The sequence below is a fragment of the Lutra lutra genome, chromosome 8 (assembly GCF_902655055.1).
Source record: "Lutra lutra chromosome 8, mLutLut1.2, whole genome shotgun sequence".
Classification (NCBI taxonomy): Eukaryota; Metazoa; Chordata; class Mammalia; order Carnivora; family Mustelidae; genus Lutra; species Lutra lutra.
Genome location: NC_062285.1, coordinates 36675638 through 36697162, shown reverse-complemented (window position 1 = coordinate 36697162; position 21525 = coordinate 36675638). Strand labels below are relative to the sequence as shown.

The 21525-nt window shown below is 41.0% G+C and overlaps 2 protein-coding genes across 32 annotated transcripts in view; one reads left to right on the top strand and one right to left on the bottom strand.

Annotated features, from left to right (window-relative positions):
• Nucleotides 1–9703, bottom strand: part of DCP1B (decapping mRNA 1B) — a 54954-nt gene extending 45251 nt beyond the window's left edge. The window contains exons 1-2 of the mRNA XM_047742081.1: nt 9420–9703; nt 2657–2697 (exon numbers count right to left, since the gene is read on the bottom strand). Of these exons, the coding sequence (XP_047598037.1) occupies nt 2657–2697; nt 9420–9569 (191 nt within the window). The 5' untranslated portion in view covers nt 9570–9703. The remainder of the gene's footprint in view (nt 1–2656; nt 2698–9419) is intronic.
• CACNA1C (calcium voltage-gated channel subunit alpha1 C) overlaps nt 1–21525 on the top strand; it is a 735566-nt gene that overhangs the window by 23667 nt on the left and 690374 nt on the right. The window lies entirely within an intron of this gene.

Genomic DNA, 21525 nt, shown 5'->3' with positions numbered 1-21525 from the left:
TACAGAATCAGAATTTGATTCTTCAGGTAGTTCATTATCACAACAGGACCTCACCTCTCTAATGGTATGGTTACTATACCATCTCACAATTTATAAAATAGACTCGGGGGATGAATGTGCCAGTTCCTCCAAAGCAATATCCATAACAGAAGTCAAAATATTATCACCAGCAACTCCATTACCTGTACTAAAAACTCCCCTCTGACTTTTATGAGCTTTCTGTCATTCTCTACTGAGGAAAGACCTCAATATGTTAGAATCTGGCATCTAACTGATGGCCCACCCCCGGGCAAGAGGGGAGATGGGAAAGCTCCTATTCTTGAGGAGTTAGATTTGGGGAAAAGTTTAAGGAACAGGGAAAGAGTTGTTTCTCTACCTAATGGTTGAACTGACAGTTCCATTTGGAACTCAGAGTATATTAAGAAATACTTGAAAATGCAAACCTTCATTTGGTTTGGGTACAAAAGAGAAAATACTTGTATAATTTGTTAATCTTTTGCAGTCAAAAACAGAGAGAGAGAGCACCTACTAAAAATCTCTAAAACCAATCATTAGCATATATTAATACACCTTTTCTTTCACTTCTCAAAAGAGTAATACTTGTATGAAATGAATGAGAAATGCACTGTGTGTGTGTGTGCTTGGTATAAATCAGAGTTTATCCATTTGGTTTTCTTTTCACACTTGAGAATTCTCAAGAATAGTCTATACTCAGTGGTATGCTCTGGTGTTTCAGAATGTTTCAGAACATAATGTAACCCAAAGCAGCCAATGGCTCTTAGGCACTCCCACCACTTTTCTAATAAACCAACCTCCTCTAACCTCTCCAATGGTCTTGCCCATCCGTTCCTTTCTTTCCACTCCCACTGTGGCTTCCGCCTCCACTGACACACTCTTCTGCCATCCTTGCGCTGGGCCTGCAACCCGCCTCTCTGCAACATTCTCATTTTGCTTGTGTCCATAAGGCTGACTCTTCTCTGTATCTCTGGTCCTGAAAACTCAACCACTAGCCCTCCTCACTTTCTTCTCCTTCAGAGAACACTTGTACTCTCATGGCTTCAATGACCAGTTTAAGGCAGATGACTTGAAGCTCTGTATCCCCATCCCTAACCTGGCCTATGGAACCTGGCAGCTCATTCAAATGCCCTGCTATTACACCAAAATCATTATTTCAAAATAAAATTATCTTCAAACCAGATTCTCTACCTCCTATCTTTCTATTCTGCTTATGGTTCTGTCATTCTTTGTCTTCTATTTCAAAATCTTAGTTTTTTTTTTTTTTTAATTTCATCATTCCTTCTATATGTGCAATCTTTCAAGAAATTTGTTCAGTCTCAGCTTCTACCATTCTAGTTCATACTCTCATCATCTCGTATCTACTCCACTGCAACAATCTTCTCATTGTTCTAAGTCCAACTTCTTCTAGAACCAGTGCATCCTCATAATGCTAATACACTGACTGTTCCCATACACTTTGCCATAACTCTGTTACTTCCCTGTTCATAAACCTTCAGTGACTCCCTACTGCTAAGAGAATAAATTGCAAAATCCCTGGTCTGACATTCCAAGCCAGCAAAATCTCTTTACCTTTACTGTCTTCTAACTGATATAAACCAGGATAAATTCTCTGCAGCCAAAAGTCATTTTCCTTACTGTCCCTTCACCACACTCGGTCCTATGCCTCAGCTTTCTCCATCCTTCCTGCTGAGAGAGCCCTTCCCTCTCTTCTGTGCAAGTGCTACCTTATTCCTGATGCCTACTTGAGACACACCAATTCGATAAAGCCTTCCATAATCACAGCAGCCCATTCATTCCATATAACCTATCAACTGGAGCTAAGAATAGGCTATCTGTTGGGACTTATCTTTATTTTTTGGTTATTTTTATTTATTCTTGGGGGGGTGGTTTACCTTTAAATGTGGAAGTGTAAAAAAAATGTGTGTGTGTACATGCACACACATGCATTTTCTGTCTCCCCAATGAAGCTGTTAGCTCTAGAAGGGTTTGTGTTAGCCCTTTGTAGTTTATCTTCGTCCTCCCACTGAAAATGATGGACAGTTTACGTGAATGTTTTATGAATAAAACATTGAACTATTAAGACAATATGCATACTATGTGATATTAACAATTTCTGATACAAATGACAAAAAACATGAATTTATCAAATTTATCCTGAAATATAATCTATTAACTATATAATAGAGGACTCAAAGACATCTTTAAGTTTGGAGCACACTTCTTTAAAGAATCAATGACAGGGGGTGGGGGGAGTGACCAATAAAACCTTTTTCCAAATAGTAATTAAAATATCTAATATTCTTAATAGTGTACTTCTAGCTTCTTGCCAATGCATTACATTCAAGGACTCTGTACTAATTTGAATTACAGGATAAATAGTTAATACTGTTTTAAAAAGAACACAGATTTAAGTTCTTCAATACTGGAGTTTAAATTACATTCTGAAATTAGTATTCCTCATACTATACCAGGTGACATTACTCAGTATTCCCTTCCTTGTATCACTAATAACTTCAAACCAAGATTCAGGTTTTTTCACTTCTCTGTGAAATAAAACTACATTTGAAGAGCAACACAACTGAATTAAAATATTCTTCCAAAGACTGTCAGTTTCTTCATAAAAGTAAAATATTCTTACCTTGTGTAAACAAATAAGGTTCCTTCCACATCAGTCTTTTCCTAAAAAACAAAACAAAACAAAACAGCAAAATGTGTATATTCTCTTCATTAATAGGCACTTTCACAGAAGTTAGAGAATAGTCAGTTTTAAGTAAGGCCAAATCCATTGAACAGGAGGGTTTACTCTTAGGGAAAGGAGAAAGGCAGGTTTTCAGCCAGGTTGTGGCTCTGCTCATTAGGCAGCAGGAAGCAGTCCTACTTTTGTCATTCACGAAATAAACCATCATTCTCTCTCTTTACCAAAGACAGGGACAGCAATACACCTCTGGCTAAAGCAATACAAAAATAAATACACTCCACGGATTTCCTTTGAAAGAGGAGATAAGTGTGCTGCCTTGTCCTCTACCCTGTGACCTGGGTACGTGGCTGCAGAAGTCACTAGTGTCTGCATTTCATTATCCCCCTCTTTATTTTCTCGGTTCATCTTCTATTGCCATATCCTGTCACCAAGGAGAGCAGATCTTCTGTCAATGACCCGACTTCGACTACAGCACAGAAGAGAGCAACGATGCTGTAGTTTTCAGACAAATTAATCACCAATGTGGTGTGGAATATTTAGAGTCTCTATCGGATCTTTGAAATCATGTTAGAAACATTGCTAAGCTCGGACTCAAGAAATCTGCCTGAGAGAAACTGGTTAAGTGGTAAAGTGAAAGTGAAGAACTATCATTTCAGTTCATTTGGAAAGGCTCTCTTCCATCTCTCCGAAGACAGGAGCCCAGGCCCTGGTGAAAATGTTCATTAGTACAATATGTACTTAAAAAAAAGTTTTGTTGGGACGCCTGGGTGGCTCAGTTGGTTAAGCAGCTGCCTTCGGCTCAGGTCATGATCCCAGCGTCCTGGGATCGAGTCCCACATCGGGCTCCTTGCTTGGCGGGGAGCCTGCTTCTCCCTCTGCCTCTGCCTGCCATTCTGTCTGCCTGTGCTCGCTTGCTCTCCTCTCTCTCTGACAAATAAATAAAATCTTTAAAAAAAAAAAAAAAGTTTTGTTTTAGCTAGTCATTAGATTATTATAATGCCGAATTTAAAAGGTACATTTGCTACTTACATGGTTTAGTTTCCCCATTCTAGCTAACCTCCTAATATTTAAATATTAATCTCTATTATGAAAATTATTCAAAATTTAAGTACTCTGTAGTTTTGGGGGAAAATGCACTCTTTAAGAACAAGGGTATATATAATATTAAATGATAACTTTTTAAAGGCACATAAAACATTGGAAGCATGATTCCCTCACATGCTCAAGTAATTTTGGCAATTCTCTTGGTCACCTTACTCCAGTGGATCTTAAGGTATAGACCCCACGTCGGCAGTATCAGCATCACTTGGGAACTTGATGGAAATGCAAATTATTGGGCTACTCCCCAGACCTACAGACTCAGACTACAGGGGTGATGCCCAGCAACCTCATGTTCATTAAGCTGTCAGGTGATTGTGATGTACACTATGTGAAAACGGCTGCCTCAGTTAAGTAACATTCTCTGCCCAAAGAACTATACTAGGAGTCCTGAAATCAAAATCCATGATGTCCCAAATTATGTCAAATATCACCAAACACTGTTTTTTTTTTAATCAAATTTTTTAAAGATTTTATTTATTTATTTGACAGAGAGAGATCACAAGCAGCAGAGAGGCAGGCAAAGAGAGAGGGGGAAGCAGGCATCCTGCTGAGCAGAGAGCCCGATGGGGGCCTCCATCCCAGGACCCTGAGATCATGACCTGAGCCAAAGGCAGAGGCTTAACCCACTGAGCCACCCAGGAGCCCCACCAAACACTGTTGTTTAAGAGCAAATGGATATTAAATTACTTAGCAACAAGAATTTTACTCCTCATAATAGAATATGTAATTAGAAATAAAGAATTTATAACAGAACAATTTTAATCAATCTTTTCTCTAATACATACACATTGGTAAGAAAATTACAGTTCATCCTTAAAATGGATTTATTATAAAGTTTGTATAAATCACTTCAGCGTCCTGTGAAAAATATCCTTACTTCTCAAGTGTGGCCCTTTTCCACTATGCTTTGAAAAATACAGAGTCGAAATGAGAAAAAAAAAAAAGATACAGAAACATTTTGACTTACCTTTCCTCGTGTACACAAACATGGTTAATTCTTATCTGTTGAGAAATCTATATGCTTTATGCACTTTAAGTGGTAAGAATTACCTAAACTGCCACAATATTAATCACTGAGAAAATGGCCTCTATAGAACAATAAATACTACCCAAACAGCCTAAAATTTGCAGGCATTCCTGAAGTTCAACCACTACAGTTGGCAAGTATTTACAGTCCATAGAACCTTCAAGAATAAATGTGTAAAAGTTAAATATCCGGTATTATTTGCTACATTGATAAGAAGCTGAAACAGAGATACAGGTTAAGGAACATGCATCGCGAGGACCACTCGCTGCAAGGCCAAACACTTCTGTTCTTCCAGTATTTGACCTCAGACTTTTTCATCTTAGCGATCCAAACACATAAAGCTAATAGCTTTTGACTTGCTTCCCTTCCTCCTGAAGTAGCAACTGAAACTACCTTTTCTTAAAAAAGAAAAAAAGACTTATGCCCAGTTTCAGTTTTGAAAAATCCAGAATCAGAAATGTAAAAGGCATGTCCTAAAATTGTCTTCCCAACTTGCAACATGCAATTTATTTTGATTCCACATACTAGTGAAATCAAATAATATCAGTACCTTTCTCTGACTTATTTCACTTAGCATAGTGCCCTCAAGGTAATGGACCCCACCTCTTGATTGAAAGTGTTAACGAATTTGTGGCCTCCTTCAACTGCAACAGGTTCTTAAAAAGTTTGAAATTCCCCGACTGCCTCAGGGCAGACTCCCACAGCCCAATACCACAGGCCTGGTCTCCCTGTAGAATAAACATCAAGCAACAGCTTTCCAGAGTTTTCCTTGGGATCCAGACGCATAACTAGGAAAGTCTGCACCAAACAAAATCCACTGTGTACTTTGCCCACCAGGAGCACTGTCGGCAGCACTGACGTGTACAGGGGGATTTCTTAAATCTTGATTAGGAATACCTGGAGTGGGATGCTTGCCAGGTCACATGGGGCTAACCAGTTTATTATTCCATGTCTCTATTTCTTCATTGAAAAGAGATAACTAGCCTGTACCACTCAGATCTTTTGATTAAAAAACGTATTTTAAGTGCTCTATTATACCTGGATAAAAGGGGCTTTGGAAATATAAATTATGATCTATCAAGGTTGAAACAGCTCAAACTGATGCATTTTCCTGGCCCCTCCAGTGTTATCCAAGGTAACCAGATTTTTTTTTTTCCCCTTTCAGGGCAAAGCTTAGGTTTGGGGTTTTGGAGTATAGTTAGAACAAGATTTTATTAGATCCTCCAGGCAAGGAGGACTTCTATGTTAAATTACTAGTTTATAGTCCTGGGGAATTTTAGCTAGAATTTTAAAAGTACAATTTAATGATTTAATATTACACTCTATTATAAAATCTAACATGTATTAAAAAATTAAGCAGATCAAAATTTAAAATAGTAAGATGGAATATAAAATTGTGTTAGGTGGCAAATTATTGGAACTCGGTACAGTATTTGACACTTTTGAAACCACCCAAAGCAATCTCTATATTACTAATTATCTATGTTAACACAATCAAAAAGTAGTTCTCCATTTATCCCCATAAACCCCTCTCAATCATGCACACAGCATATAAGTCACCTATGAAGTCTTTAACAGAGCAATGCCTAGACTTCACATCCTGAGATACTCATCTGGCAAGTTACACTTTTTAAACCCCCAAGTGATTTCGATACACAGGGAAACTTAAAAACACTAGAAACACTTAAGAAACACTTAAAACACTAGCTAGAAACAGGACAACAGTCACACTAAGGCTCCTTTGGATGCCAGTAGTATGTTCCCTCTTAGTGTGACAACCAAAAATTCTGGTCACTGTGCCAAATGTTCCCTGGAGACGAAAGCAAAACTAGCTACAAACCACTGCTCTAAGGACTGAGAGGTGAAAATCCATTCTTCAAATGACATGTAGGTACTTGCAAGGAGCAGTCTTTCCAGATTATGAATGGGAAGTAGTTCTGTTAAATTCCTATTCCAGGCATGACATAATCTTTCTTAATCCTTCCTTTAAACACCTCATTTTCTGTCTACCCTTCATTCCTAATACCTCCTGTTCTGTTTTTTTTTTTTTTTAAGATTTTATTTATTTATTTGAGAGAGAGACAGTGAGAGAGAGCATGAGCGAGGAGAAGGTCAGAGGGAGAAGCAGACTCCCCATGGAGCTGGGAGCCCGATGTGGGACTTGATCCCGGGACCCCGGGATCATGACCTGAGCCAAAGGCAGTCGTCCAACCAACTGAGCCACCCAGGCGTCCCATACCTCCTGTTCTGAACGCCTGAAGTCATTCTTCATCTATTTCAGTGTAGTAAGAACTCCCCTTCTTTACCTCCCATCTGCTTTCTTACATATACTTTCACTTCCAGTCTCAAGAATGTTCTTTCTGCTTTCAGTAGGTTTATGTTCAAAAGGCTCTCATCCAGAGGCCCTGAGTGATGGCGTATGGAGTCAGGGGTGACAAACTGTTCACCCTCAGCAACTGCTCTGCATCTGAACAAGGTCTCTTTTTTCTGGCTACCACAGCCTTGAAGATTAGTACTTTGAAAGAATGACCTTTTACTGAATGAATTATGCCCTGTCTGAAGGCAACAAGTCCAGGAAGCAGGAAAACATAACTCCTGTAAATAAGGTATTGTGACACTTCTACCTTTTGATGAGGCTTTAGAAGGACTTTATTGGCTATCTAATAAACCTCTAACTATCTGAACAGGTATCTATCACAGAGATCCTGTCAAAAGCCTATAGGAGACAATTGTTTTCCAAGAGGAATGCTGTCCCCTACATGTTAACAATTTCTCAAGATTCCTCAGACTCTAATCCCACTGTCAGGTAGGCTCACATTACTGTACATCCCACTCTTTATCTCCCACAAAATGACCTTGACAGAATTAACACAGTATGCCTTTGGCATCTTCTTATACAGCAGTGTAATAACAATGCAGTATGTAGAATATCTTTGTATTTTTTCTAAATTGCCATTGATGAAATCACCCAGTACATTGCTCTATGTTCCTTACATAAAGACCCAGGTGACAAGTTCCCCTGAAAATGAGGAGGAAATAAGTAAGCTCTCTGGTGACCAAGTGTTACAGACTGGTGAATATTAAAGACGTCTCCCCATTTTCCTTTTCTGCTTGACACCTAGGAGTACAGACCTAAATTCCTTGCTCTGTTCCAGCAAAATTCCTAACTTAAGAACTTGGGGTAATAGGTCGCCTGGGTGGCTCAGCCCTTAAGTGTCTACCTTTGGCTCAGGTCATGATCCCAGGGTCCTGGAATCCAGGCCTGCACCAGGTTCCCTGCTCAGCAGGGAGCCTGCTTCTCCCTCTCCCACTCCCCCTACTTGTGTTCCCTCTCTTGCTGTGTCTCTGTCAAATAAATAAATAACATCTTAAAAAAAAAAAAAAGAACTTAGGGTAAAACTGTTTTCATCTCTCCCATTCTAGGGCCTCTTGTTAAAATCTTTTTACTTCTCTTAATTATTTTCAGGTGAGTTTTTTAATTACAGAGTGGTCAAGGTCCACACTAGAGAGGTGGGCTATGTAAATGAATGCAAATGTTAAAAAAATACATTAATTTGTTCAATATGCATGTTTTCCTTGATTGAATTTTGATGTCTTAGAGAATACATTTAAAAATCACCTGAAACTCATTCATCCTGGCCCAGTTTTTTATACTGTTTTCCAACTTATTTTTAAATGATGGATGGTTATGTAATGGATGGATTATTATTTGGGACAAAAATTATTATGAGGAAAAGAAAAATTACATTTCTCTCTATTCAAGTGGGTTGTTCCAAAATCACACGCAGTAATTCCTGCAAAGGAGTCAAGTGTCTTATGCTCCTACCCCATTGTAATTGTGAAGAAAATTAAATTTCATCCCATTGCTATTTATTGGGTTTCTGCTTTGAGAAGTGCACTAAATAATTCGGCTCCCAAACGGACTCAAATTTCAAACTCATTCTGGTCTTGGTAGGCTGTGGTGTAACGGTATCTCCAAGAGGGGCAGCCTCCTTCTAAGTGTTAGACCCAGCCCCCATTTTGTCCTCTATTTGCCGATGTTTGCTCTTTTCTCGGTGTATTTCCTGAGTTCACAAGTTCAATTTCTCCCCTCTGCCAAGATCTGACTCCTCTTCGTCCCATCTAAGACTGATGTTCCAGAACCAGAACTCGGCTTTTTCCTTCGTCCCCTACCCCTGCCTCCCCTACAGCCACGTTTCGCTGTGACAGAATCCTGCTTCACTTTCTCAGACTACAGCAGTCTTCCGCCCACAAGGCATTAGGTCCCCCTCCTTCCTTCAGCTCCGGGTCCCGTCCCTGATCCGTCTGGTCTCCCCACGTGGGGTGTCGTAGATATTTAAGTCTTTTCCCCAACTTCAGGTGGCTTCTCAGAGCGGCCTCCCTCTCCCCCAAAACCCCGGCCTAGGGGTCTAGTTGCCACAACTTCGGCCTCAGGCCGCGATCACCACCATCCACCTCCATCCACCTCCAGAACGTCAGCGTCTCCTCCCCCTCATTGGGTTCTGGAGCCCCGAGTCTGACGACCCCGTCCCCACCCTCGCCCTGCCTGCATGGCCCCGTCGCGTCCGCACGCACCCACTCGTTGGCCCGATGGCCGAAAGTGTACAGAGCCACCTGGCTGGCCACGTCCACGATGCGGTTGATATAGGGGTCGTGGCGCTGCAGGGCCGCCAAGCTGATGTCGCGCCCCTTTCCCACCAGGCCGCCCGCCGCCACGGCCGCCATCTTCCCTCCCTCCCCGACATCAACCCAGGGTTGTCGGAAGCCACTCTCAATAGATCGCAGAACGAGCGAGCCGCCTCGCAACCGAAAACACGCGGCGACCGCAAGGCCGGGGAGGCCTTCCTTCTCCAGCCATGCCCCCGCCCCCACCTCCGGTGACGGACGCAAGACATTACTAATCGATGGCCGCGCTCCCGCCCCCGACGATCGTTGCTGGGGGCAACCGCAAGCCCCAGCTAGAGGTCTGAACCAGGGGTCCCCTTCCCCAAGCGCTGTTTTCTTCTTACATGAGCCTTGGAGCTGCACGCGCGGTTGGGTGTATCGCTTGGATGTGTTCGACGCCTTGGAGTGTCTTTGGCGTGCAGTGATCAAACCTGTAATAATAAATAAACGTCAAAAACTAGTAACTAAAGAGAAAGGGAACTGTGATTTCTGTATGTACAAACACCCAGTGGTTCTCAAAGTACGGAATTCCCCCGGGAATTCTAGAGACCCTTTCAGGGGTCTGCCATGTGAAAACTATTTTCATGACAATACTAAGATTTCTTTGCCTCTTTCACTATGTTGACTTTGCACCAGTGGTGCAAAACCAATGGGGAGTAAAAACGCGTCTCAGAGTGATTCAAGGCGGGGCACAGCGGCAAAAGCCAGTGTCGCTTGAGGGTGTTCCTCATAAAGCAGTAAAAATTATTAATTTTATTAGAGTTCAGCTTTTTGCTTCACTTTTTAAAGATTTATTTTTTGAGAGCGAGAGAGCGAACGGGTGTGCGAGTGGAGGAGGGGCAGAGGGTGAGAATCTGAAGCATGATTCCCCGCTGAGCCCTGATCCCCGAAAGAAACATCCCCTTCGTCTCCCCACCGTGAGATCAGGACCTCAGCTAAAAAAAAACCAAGAGCCCCCGGCTCGACCAACTGAGCTACCCAGGCGCTCCACACTTTTAAAATTCTGTGTCAAAAAATAAGAAGTATGTGCAAAGCACCTGTGCTGAACACAGGAGTACCACATACTCGTCCCTAGGAAACCACTTCTGTGCTTGAGTTGCAAGCTGAACTAATATTTTTATTTTCACGGGACATTATTTTTACTTGAAAGAAAGATAGACTAACTATGGTTATTCAAACAGGTATTCAATAGGCATTTTTTCGAAAATAAATCTTGTGCCTCTGTCACTTCCAGGAAAACAAGGACCGTTATTGTTACCAGTGATAATTTTTGAGCTTTCAACTGAGAAATAGAAGTTTAGAAAACATGTCCAACCAGGAGTTGGACGGCTTCTCAGTACTTAAAGTCTTTTCTGATGAGGTCGGTGGGCATTTAGAAAGTCTGTGATGAGGAATTTGGTCTTTAAACATTGGGAGATGGGAATATTGTCAGTCTGATACAGGCTATAACTGGTTGTACCATTTTGTTAAAATCTTTTAGCAAGTGTTGAACATTTCTTTTGTAAAGGAATTTACCTTCAAGCCTTGGGGCCTATGAGCAAAGTCTACCTTTCCCAATAATTCAGGGAATATAAATACACCCCAGTTGGCTCCCAAGTAGTTGGTCCAGTGCCTTGTGAATAGAAATTTAGTAAATGCTTATTCTATTGCACTACACCACGAGTTAGTTGCATTTACTCATGTAATGTCTTTTTTTTTTTTTTCTTTTTAAGAGTGCATGACTTATAGAATACTGAAATCCAAGTTGGGATAAAAGAGCATACAATAGTAAGTCCTGATCTTTCAGAGTTTACTCAAGAAGATAGGAAAAAATAGAAAGTTTTTTTTTTTAAACTTTCTATATTGTAAGGAAAAAAAGGAAAAGGGAAAACCCTTGAGGATTAGAAGTCATGCAGAAAACGAAGATACATAACATCGCAATGACTTCACCATTGCCGTATCGTTCATTTCCTGGCCCACAGAGCTTTGTTCTCTTTTTTAAAAATTCTTTTTCCCCAAATTCTTAAAGCTCCATCCTTCTAGGATGAAGACAGACTTCTGCCTCCTTTCTTCTTGAATAACCTGTGTAAAATCAGGCCATTATTACTTACCTAAACATACTAAGTTGCAGGCTCTATGTTAGCAAAAGACCATTTATAATTGGCTAATTCTTATTTAATACACATAACATTAACTTCCATTGGTTTCCACAGTGCTGGCACACTTCCACTGTGTTTCTGGAGGTCTCATTATAATACCTCGAATAGCTATTCATGACTTTGGGTTTTCATGATGATTGTATAATTGTCATTACAAGATAAAACATGTGTTAACACTTGGTATTTAAAGTTGTATACCAGAATTTAAAACAAATTTGTAGTATGAAAAAAAATAATGTCCAGGTCTATGATTTTTATACCATTACAATGACTAAGATAAAATTCACCACGTAATCCACCAAGATAATTGTGGGAACATAGTATGCTTCAGTTATTTGAAAATAGGGATATAATCATTGAAACATTGAAAAATGTTCGGTTTTGTAGCTATGTGTGCTTGTATACAAATATAAACTGACTTCTTATGGCATAATAATCTGAAACATAAATATACAGTCTGCTTTACTACTCTTTTCTTTGTTGTGTAAATGTCCCCTAATTTTTGCATTTCCTACTCTATTCCTAGAGTAGAATGTGTTGGAATAGAGAGGAAGGAGCAGCTTTCAGGATGCCCCCTAAGAGCGTGTGATTCTAAAATGATTTAAACAACCTCTGATTGTTTGCTTGTGCTGCCTGTATGAATCGTCCTTTTTGCTAGGAATTTTGTACTAAAAGATGATAGAAATAAAGAATTAAAGAAACCGTCTTTCTCCTAGTGGTGGGAAATGGTTTGAAGCTTGTTATCAGTTGTTTTCAAGGCATGGTTCATTTCTTTGTTAGGAAACAATATACAATGGGAGAGGAACCCCTTGGAAAGGAGAACTACTCTAACCTCTTTTTATCTATATGAATTTCACCAAGTGACCTCACCTTTAACTTGGGGATCCTAACTGATATCTGTCCTACCAATTTTGTGGGATAAATGGGATCAAGTTAGAAAGCATACTCGAAAAAGATTTTCAATCTATCAAATGTTCTGCAAATGAAAAAAGCTATTATTATTATTACTACTACTACATCATCATTAGCATTATTTTCAACACTGTAAATATCTTTTTAAAAGATTTATTTATTTATTTTAGAGAAAGAGCACACACGCTTGAGCAGGGGGAGGGGCAGAAAGAGAGGGAGACAAGCAGACTCCTATCTGAGTGCGGAGCCCTACCCTAGGACCCAGAGATGATGACCTGAGCTGAAACCAAGATAAGATGCTCAACCAACTGAACCACCCAGGCACCCCTGTTACTATTATTTCTTTTGTTTGTTTGTTTGTTTGTTTGTTTTTATAAATTTTTTTTAAGATTTTTATTTATTTGTCAGAGAAAGAGTACACACAAGCAGGCAGAGAGGGAGGCAGAGAGAGAGGAGGAAGCAGGCCCCCTGCCGAGCAAGGAGCCTGATGTGGGACTCGATCCCAGGACCCCAGGATCATGACCTGAGCTGAAGGCAGTGGCTTAACCAACTGAGCCACACAGGCGTCCCGTGTTACTATTATTTCTAACAGAAGTCTAGAAGGATCCTTCTTGTCCAATTACCTAGCCAATACTCGGTTCATTTTAACAAAGTTCTGTGTGACAAGGAGCTCCCTAATTCCCCAGGCAGTTCATTACCAGGATTTTAATAAGATGGAGAATGTGAGCTAAAACATACTTATCAGGAACTTCACAAACAGAGGAAGAAATAATATAAGAGATAGAGGTCTGTGTTCCATGAGACTGCAAAGTAGTTAAGTATGAAACAGCCATCAGAGAGCCCTGAAGCAGAATGAGAAGGGGCAGGTGTGGGGAAGAAAGGGGCCTGTTGGTTGAGCTTTTGCTCAAGCTTGAATTTCTCTAATCTGGGCCCAGCCACAGCCTGGATTAAGCCTCTGCCAACCTGGCCTGGAGCAGACCTGGGCCATTGGAGCTCTTTGGAGTAGGGAGACCACACTTAACCCATTCTCTTCTAATCTCACTTTGCCTCTCTGCCAGTCGCACTAAACCTATTCACTTTACCTCATTGTTAGGGGTCAGGCTTAATGGGCATAGAGGACCTCTACATGAAACATGTCTTCCCAGTTGCTTCCTAATGCCTGGAACATACTAAAACATAAGGAAGCGCCTTTAATTCCACATGAAGAGATTATAGGCTTTAAATACCAAGACCACCGTGGTAACTAACATCTGTGAGTCTCAGCGCCTGAGTGCTAAGAGGGAGGGAAAGCAAGATATGGAAAGGGCGCGTTGAGACAGCAGAAGACAGATCTTCCCATTTTATGAGTGTGCCGTGGAAATGACCATGGACGTTGCAGAGACCACCTGCCCAGTCTCTGCCAACACAGGCAGCTCTGCATCATATGATTCAGGAAGCTGTTGTTGAATGTGGCCGATTTCACATAAGGGAGTTTTGTCCTGGGACAGAACAGGGTGTGGGGGATTGCTGGTGGATCGCGCATGAGGACAGCAAACTGAGTTGCATCTCCCGTTACCTAGCTGTGTGTGGCGCTAGCCGGGTCACCATAGCAGCACCAACACGAAAGAGGAATGACCTTATGATTATGTGATTTGGGTAGAGCCCACAGTTCTAGGCAAGCCACATGCCTTCTCGGTGGAATAAAGTGATTGAATTAGAAGGACGCTCCCCACTCTAAACTGCATGGCTCTCTGTGGAGCCACCTCCATTCATCTCAACTGCAGCTCTCTTTACAAACACGTGGACGAGCCCGGAAACAATAATGACCAGTCTGTTTGATGCACATTGAAATTAGGCCAAGACAGCAGTCCGTTAAGGACTTATTAACATTATTTCAAAACTAAGGGCTGAATGTTTAAATCAAGAAAGAGAAAAGGTGTTTTCCTTCATTCATGGTGCTCTTTTGTTCTCAGAGGGAAGCAGTCACTATTGGGAGGAAGGGATGTGTATCCTGACTACCCTTTAGGTGACCCTATTGCCAGGGTCTGCAGATTTTTAATTCAGGTGAAATGCATATTTCAAGTTACCTTGATGATCTACATGGCAACCTATGGGAAGCAATCAGAAAAAAAGTATCAGGGACTGCTAGATGGAATGCATTTGAAGAATTTTCTGATTACTTATTATTGATGCAACCTACCATGTCAGCTCTTCACTTTGTGATTGATTTTTCTCTTTTTAAACTGATGTGTGAAACCCCAAAGGAAAATGAATGGCAAAATATTGTGCTGAACTAAACTTAAGTCCAAGGTAAGAGGCTGTGGAAAAACACTTGGCTTGGTCAGGTGCTACGACTGCAAAAATGGGCTAGAGGTTTGAGGGGGAGGCAGAGAAGCTGCTGATAGAATGCTGAGATTTCAAAACATCTCCCAACCTGGCCCCTCAAGCCTATCTTATATACTCTCCATGGGGTTGACAAGCCCATAGGCCAAATCTGGCCCTCTGCCTGTTTTATAAATAAAGTTTTATTGGGACACAATCAAGCTCAATGTATTGATAGATGCCATCTAAAATAAAACAGCACAGTTGAGTGGCTGCAATGGGAACCAGATGACCTGCAAAGCCTAAAATATTTACTCTCAGTTCCCTTTCAAAAAGTTTGCTGACCACCAGTATATTTGTTAAACAAATCAATAAATAACTTATGTCAGTAGTCACCCAGTTTGTGCACTTGTCAGCACATAATAAATCAGAAAGAATGACAAAGTATGAGACCCAGTTTTATTCTTAAGGAACTTAAAATCTAGTTAAGGAGACAAAGCTAAGCATATGTGAAAAAATGGTGAACAATAAAACATAATACATAATCAAGGGTTAAACTGTGATGTGTAGACAAGTACCAGAATTTGAAGAAAGGCAGGGAGGATTTGTGAGTCCTCCAGTAGTTCGAGCAGGCACTGTTTAATATAATAAAGTTCCAGAATACCATAAGAGCTTGGATGTTCCTTTGAGATCCTCTGTAATTGGATTTGACCTGTATTTCTACTCTAGTGTCGTTTAAGTCACTGATATTTTTGGCCCTGTACTTTGGGGATACCTTTAATGACCAGAACTATTTCTGAGTAAGTTTCACTGACAGATTTTTCTGGGATTTGGGATTCCTTCAATTTCTACAGAGAATTTAATTCAGTCATAGCAGCATAATGTCTTTCTTTTTTGGAGAAAATATAGTATAATGAGAAGAACGTGAGTTTTGGAGTCAGAGACTCCCAGATCTAAATCTTGGTCTCGTCTCCGCCTTACTATATAACCTTGGGGGTTCTGTTAAGCTCTGGGCCTCAGTTTCTTCACCCACAAAATAAGGACAATAATAGCACACACATCTTCAGGTTGCTGCAAGAACTAAATCAAATAATTCGTGAGAAGTGCTTAGAATCTAAAGTTTCTGGTACAAAGATGGGGCTCTATCAATGTTTTACGGTTGGCCGCTGCTTTTGATAACAGCAAGATTTATGCCCTGGACAAGAGAGTCACACATCCAGAATGAAAATTAGTGCTTTATCATTTATAAAGGCACTTTGCATATGGTAAACAAATGGTAAACAAACTAATGCAAAGTGTGGAATTACTTCTCCCCCTTCTTAGTTTGCTAATGGTTGTGATTCTTAATTTTTAACATTATCCCCATTGTCAGGCCCCTAATTTATTTTAGAATGTCCTTGGGAACTTGGGGACAGGGAGGAGTATATAAAGCATGCAAATTCAGAATCTACACACTGGTGTACTAAGGGGTCTTGAGTGCTTTCGGGGTCTGTATTGACTGTCTTTGGAGGCGAGGCAGGCTGGCAGAGGTTCTAGCCTTGTGGTTTGGGGATCAGCATCTGTAGGTTTTCTCCTATTTCTGAGACTATGGGAGAAATCATTTGGTAACCAGACCAATGTTTCTTATTTGTAATAGAGAATAATGACATTCAGTTTTGTAACTGGAGTATTCCTGAAAGAGTTCTTTGAAACACTTTAAGTATTTTGATGTAATCATAACCTATGAGGCTTTAAAATCAGGACTGTCCAAAGAAGGCTGTGCTTCCTCTGTGGATAAAGCCTGATGAGAGCATTGCTTTTTGTTTCCCTTGAAGTAATTTGAAGATTAAAGGGCAAGGTGTTTTCTACATTTCCTGTTGGTAATAAGCAGTCTTCTACAGGGCTTTGACCTTCGCTACTGTTACGGACTCCTAGGAGCAGTGCCTGTGACCCCAGCCAGCCTGGCTCACGCCATTCCGGAGATCACTGCCTCCGGGGGCTTTAGTACATCTTCAGAGAACTGCAAACACTGAATCCATAGTTTGGTTTTGTTGCTTTTGTTAAGAATTATATGGGCTTTATAAGAAAACAAGAAAATGTCAGGAAAACAAACATGTTTATTTAACCCAAATAAGCCAAAATTAGTCTAAACTGTGAGAGCTCTTGTAACAAGTAGGGCAGCTCCCTAGTTCCCAAGTAGGAACTGTCTCCCTAGTTCCCTGGGAAGTAGGTAGCAAGTATTGGTGTACTCATTTGTCGATAGCCTTTACGTGTAATCATTTATTCGCTCAGTGAACAGTTAGTAGGCTCTTATAAAGGAACAGGCACAGGACTGGGAGCTGAGACTACTACAGTGAACAAGACAAGCATGCCCTGCCCTTCTGGAGTGTAGAGTCAAACTGGGAAGATGGACACCTAAACAGGCAATGACAGTCAGGTGGGGTCGGCGCCATGTCAATAGTTTAGGAGCACATGGTGGAGGTACAAGGAAGCCTTCGGTTCCCTTAAATGATTTGCCGAGAATAACAAAATGAAGGGTGTTGTACATCCTCTCTTTGACCCAGACTAGGGTGGAATGGGCCTAAGAGTCAGAGACTGGGCCCTGGTTATTCTGACACCATGAGTTTTCTTGGGTGGTTTCAGCGTTTTGTCTTAGAGAGGCAGTAGAGATTGTCTAAGTAATGGCACAGACATCGTATCCCAAAGCCATGTTGCTCCTCTCTGGTCTTGGAGCAGAGCAGACTAATTAAGAACCTCCCAAGGGCAATCCTTCTTCCTTGGGGACTACCGAGTCCTGGCCCCATATTCTTCTGTATGAATAGGAGGTACTTGAACTACCAGTAGTTTTCATCTGCTCAGCCCTCCCTCATTCTTCTCCTAGGGGTTTCCCTTCTGGAGAGGACACATTGTATTCTCTACTTCTTCACACTTGTCACCCTGAGGCAAGGCAGAGAACCCACTGTCACCTATGAAAGGGCTAGTTTACTAGTCAGTAGAGCCTCCTATACTCTGTCCCTTTCCCCAGTGCTAAACGATCATCTTCAAGTAGGGCTAGCAAGGTGTACTCATTGGGCTACATTTATTCTTTCTTATTCTTCCTAAGGAGTTACACAGCTTTTATTCCTTCACTGCATTTCGTAAAGTAAACTATAGTGCTGGTTTGTCATAGCCCCAATTTCCCTTCAGTAGGAGTTAAAACATCCAGGAGAAGGCTGGCTGGAAGTCCACATATGGGGATCCCAGGAGACCCTCTTTGCCCTGCCTGAAGTTAAGAGTTGATAAGGGGCAGAGATAATTCCTAGACATTTCAGCTTGAATTATCACCAAGATAAGCAGTTTCAGCCACTTCTTTGTAGGGAAGAAAACTAAAGAAGCAGCTTTTGTGAGGTAACATCAGCTTAGAGTAGAGAGAGTCTAGAGCAGACATTCTCAACCCTGGCTACACATCATAACTGCTTGAAGGCATTTGAAAAGAAGTTTCGATGGCCAGGGCTCATCCAGACAAGTTAATCAAACTCTCCAGTTGGGCCTTGGTAAATCTCCTTAAAATGAGTCTAACTGCTGACTGGTTCAAGAGCCACTGGACAGCCTGGTTGGCAGCCTCTGTGCCAAGGACACGCTTCCTGGGTTTGAATGTGGCTCAGCCAGTGTGGGTCATTCCTCATCCCATGTCAACCTCAGTTTCCTTCTCTATAAAATGAGGTTCCTAATGAATCTGACTTTGGGCAGTTGTTGTTGAGGATTAAATATGAGGAAAGCACCTGAAACCTATCAGGTACTCAATAAAAACAGTAATGACAAAACAGAACTAGACCAGGCAATGCTCTGTCCACCATGATCATTTATTAAGGCCTGTGGTGATCAATTCTGCGACAAACGGGCTGCCCCATCCTTTAAATGATCCACTTTATTAAAAAATGACATGAATGGCCTTGTTTCTCAAATAAGGAAGAGTATTCCTTATTTTAAAGCTTCTTAAACCTCATTCTATTTAATGTCTCCTGCCTGGTATAATTTATTTATTTGTCCATCCATTTGTTCTTTGATTTGACAAGCATTTGTCATGTTCCTATTAGGTTGCCAAGTACTATCTAAATATCATCAATATAACAAAAATTAAAAACAGGCCCTACTTTCCAGGGGCTTAAAGTTTGATGGAGGAGATACATGAAGACAAATCACTGTACACTGTCTTTACTATGACAATAGATTTATAAAAATAAATAAGTACAGTTCTAAGAAGAGTTTCTCGTCCTCCAGGGAATCTGGGCGACCAAAATACTATTACAATTTTGGCATTACTTAAGGTGTCAAATTTTGGCTTCAGCCCAAGATATTCTGATTTAATTGATAGGTATGTGACCCAAGCATAAGGAATTTTAAAAGCTTCCAGCTGATGTTAACGTATGTTCAAGTTTGGGAACCACTGATTTAGGAACTTCTTACTCATCAAGGATACAACTCTAGATAGACTGGAGCTGCATGCTTAGAAGGCTTATGGACATGCCTTACACTTTGAGATTGGGACTTTATTCTCTAGGCAACAGGCTGCAATTGAAGAGTGAGGTGACGTATGATTTGCAGAAAGATAATTCTGGCTGTAATGTAGAAAATGGGTAGGGCTGGAGACAGGATAACCCACTGGGGAGAAGAAATGACACCAAGGGCCTAAATTAGACTGGGATGGTGGGACTCTGATGCCAGGTATCAAAACCCTGGGCCCATCGGAGAAAGGAACAGGAGTCAGAGCAGTGGAAATATTTTGCTTCTGCTGGTTTTCAGCTTTGAAATTGAATTGCCGTCTTGGTAAACATCTAAAGAATTCAGTGGATATTCCATAAGTTGGTCTTTAAATCAAGACAGCCCCTTCAAGAACTCTCAAGCATTTATGGGTTTCAGAATGACACAGAGGTGGGTTTTTGCCCTTAAAAAATAAAGGGACGCAGATTCTGTAATTATTCAGTTAATTGTGGCAAAGTAGATCATTAAGCTCCCAAATAGACTTTTTGGAGGGAGGGGACAGGAATGGTCTGGCTACTTACATTGATCCAATTACCTGGATAATTGCCAAATATCCACTTACCATTGTGATGTGAAGATTTTTTTTTTTTAATTTTTGCCTTATCTAATGCTTCGTGTAATCAAAATGTATTTTTACTGTTGTTGGGTCTGTGGAGCTAATGTGACTCTGGTGGCGAGATGACTGGGTTCATTTGTCGCGTGCTCCATGAAATTCAGTTGTCAGTCAAGTCCTAATGCCAGACTCATCACTCTCAAGAAAGAGGCCAAAGACAGCAAGAAGAGCCCAGCTGGAGGCTTGCATCTTGTCTGGAAGACACAGCACGACAAATCAGAAAGACCTTTGGTTGCCTTCTAGACTGACCCAACACAAAGTGAGGTTCTGAATATTTTTCACAGTAGCCCTCTAAAACATAAAAATCATTCTTTGCTCAAGAGTCCTACAAAATCAAGCCTCCAGCCAGAGTTTGAAAACTACTGGTCTAAACTGTGCACAAAACAGCACATAGAAGGCTGATTTGCAGCATTTGCTGATTTCCCTGCTGTAGCTCTCTTACCCTGACTTGATTTCACATAGCAACGCTAACGTCACCAGCTGCAGAGTAGGGGAGAGGTGCTCAGTGGCCTATGGTTTCCACCGTTTAACAGACGTAATAACGCCAAGAACAAATATAATGGTAAAATGTAGTAAAGAGTTCGGAAGTAATGAGGTTTTGACTATCTCTCCCTTTTGTTTTTGAGGCAACTTATTTAATTGTAAGCTTACATAATTTGATACCTGCTATGTTTAACAACTGGTACACAAAATTTTGGAAAATTTAACGATCTTCCCTCACCAGCTGGTACAAGCTGGCTCCAGCACACCACTCATAGGAGAAGGGAAGGGGGAGAAACGGCTAGGGTAAAAGTGAGGGAGGGAGGGAAGATGAAATTCAACTGTGGGCAAACCCTTGATCCATCAATTGAGAGGTAGCCAAGCTTGGGCATTACGTGAGGCAGCAGCTGATTTTACAGAGCTAATTTGGTCTCTCTATCTTAATAAGCATGACTCAACTAATTTGGGAAGAAAACTCAGTTCAGTTTGACCAATACCTGGCAGACACAGCACTCAATTTAATACATGGCAAATCTGATTTTAAAAACACAGTACAAGAATTTACATGTGAGTAAAACTGTGATGGTAAAACAAAAGATAGAGCTTTTGCCTCACCATCATGTTTGGTTTTCTTTCCCAATCCTGCTGTCTCATAAAAATGCACATAAACTGAAACGAGCTAAAGCAGCAGTCCCGTCCCTAACCGAAAAAAAAAAAAAAATAACCCTCCTTTTAACTTTGCCTGATGTGGGAGTAAAATTTGTCACTCTCCAGTGAGAGATGGGATTCTCGATGTCTATGGATGTTCTTGAATGGAGAAGAGTAGACGTCAAATGGGGTGGCTCCCTTAGTCATTTCTTGGGCTCTAAGCTGTTTGAGTCTTTAACTGCTCCAGAATGGTGCAGAATGGATGGTTTGGTAGGAAGGAAGGAGGTAGAGGGAAAAGCAGAGGTTGACATGTTTGAGGACAGAAACTAGAATCCAGACGGCCTCTAAGATAATGTTATTTTTGTGAGGGGCATTGTTAGATTTGCTCACAGATTGATTCAGTTTGTGCCCATACTATGTTAAA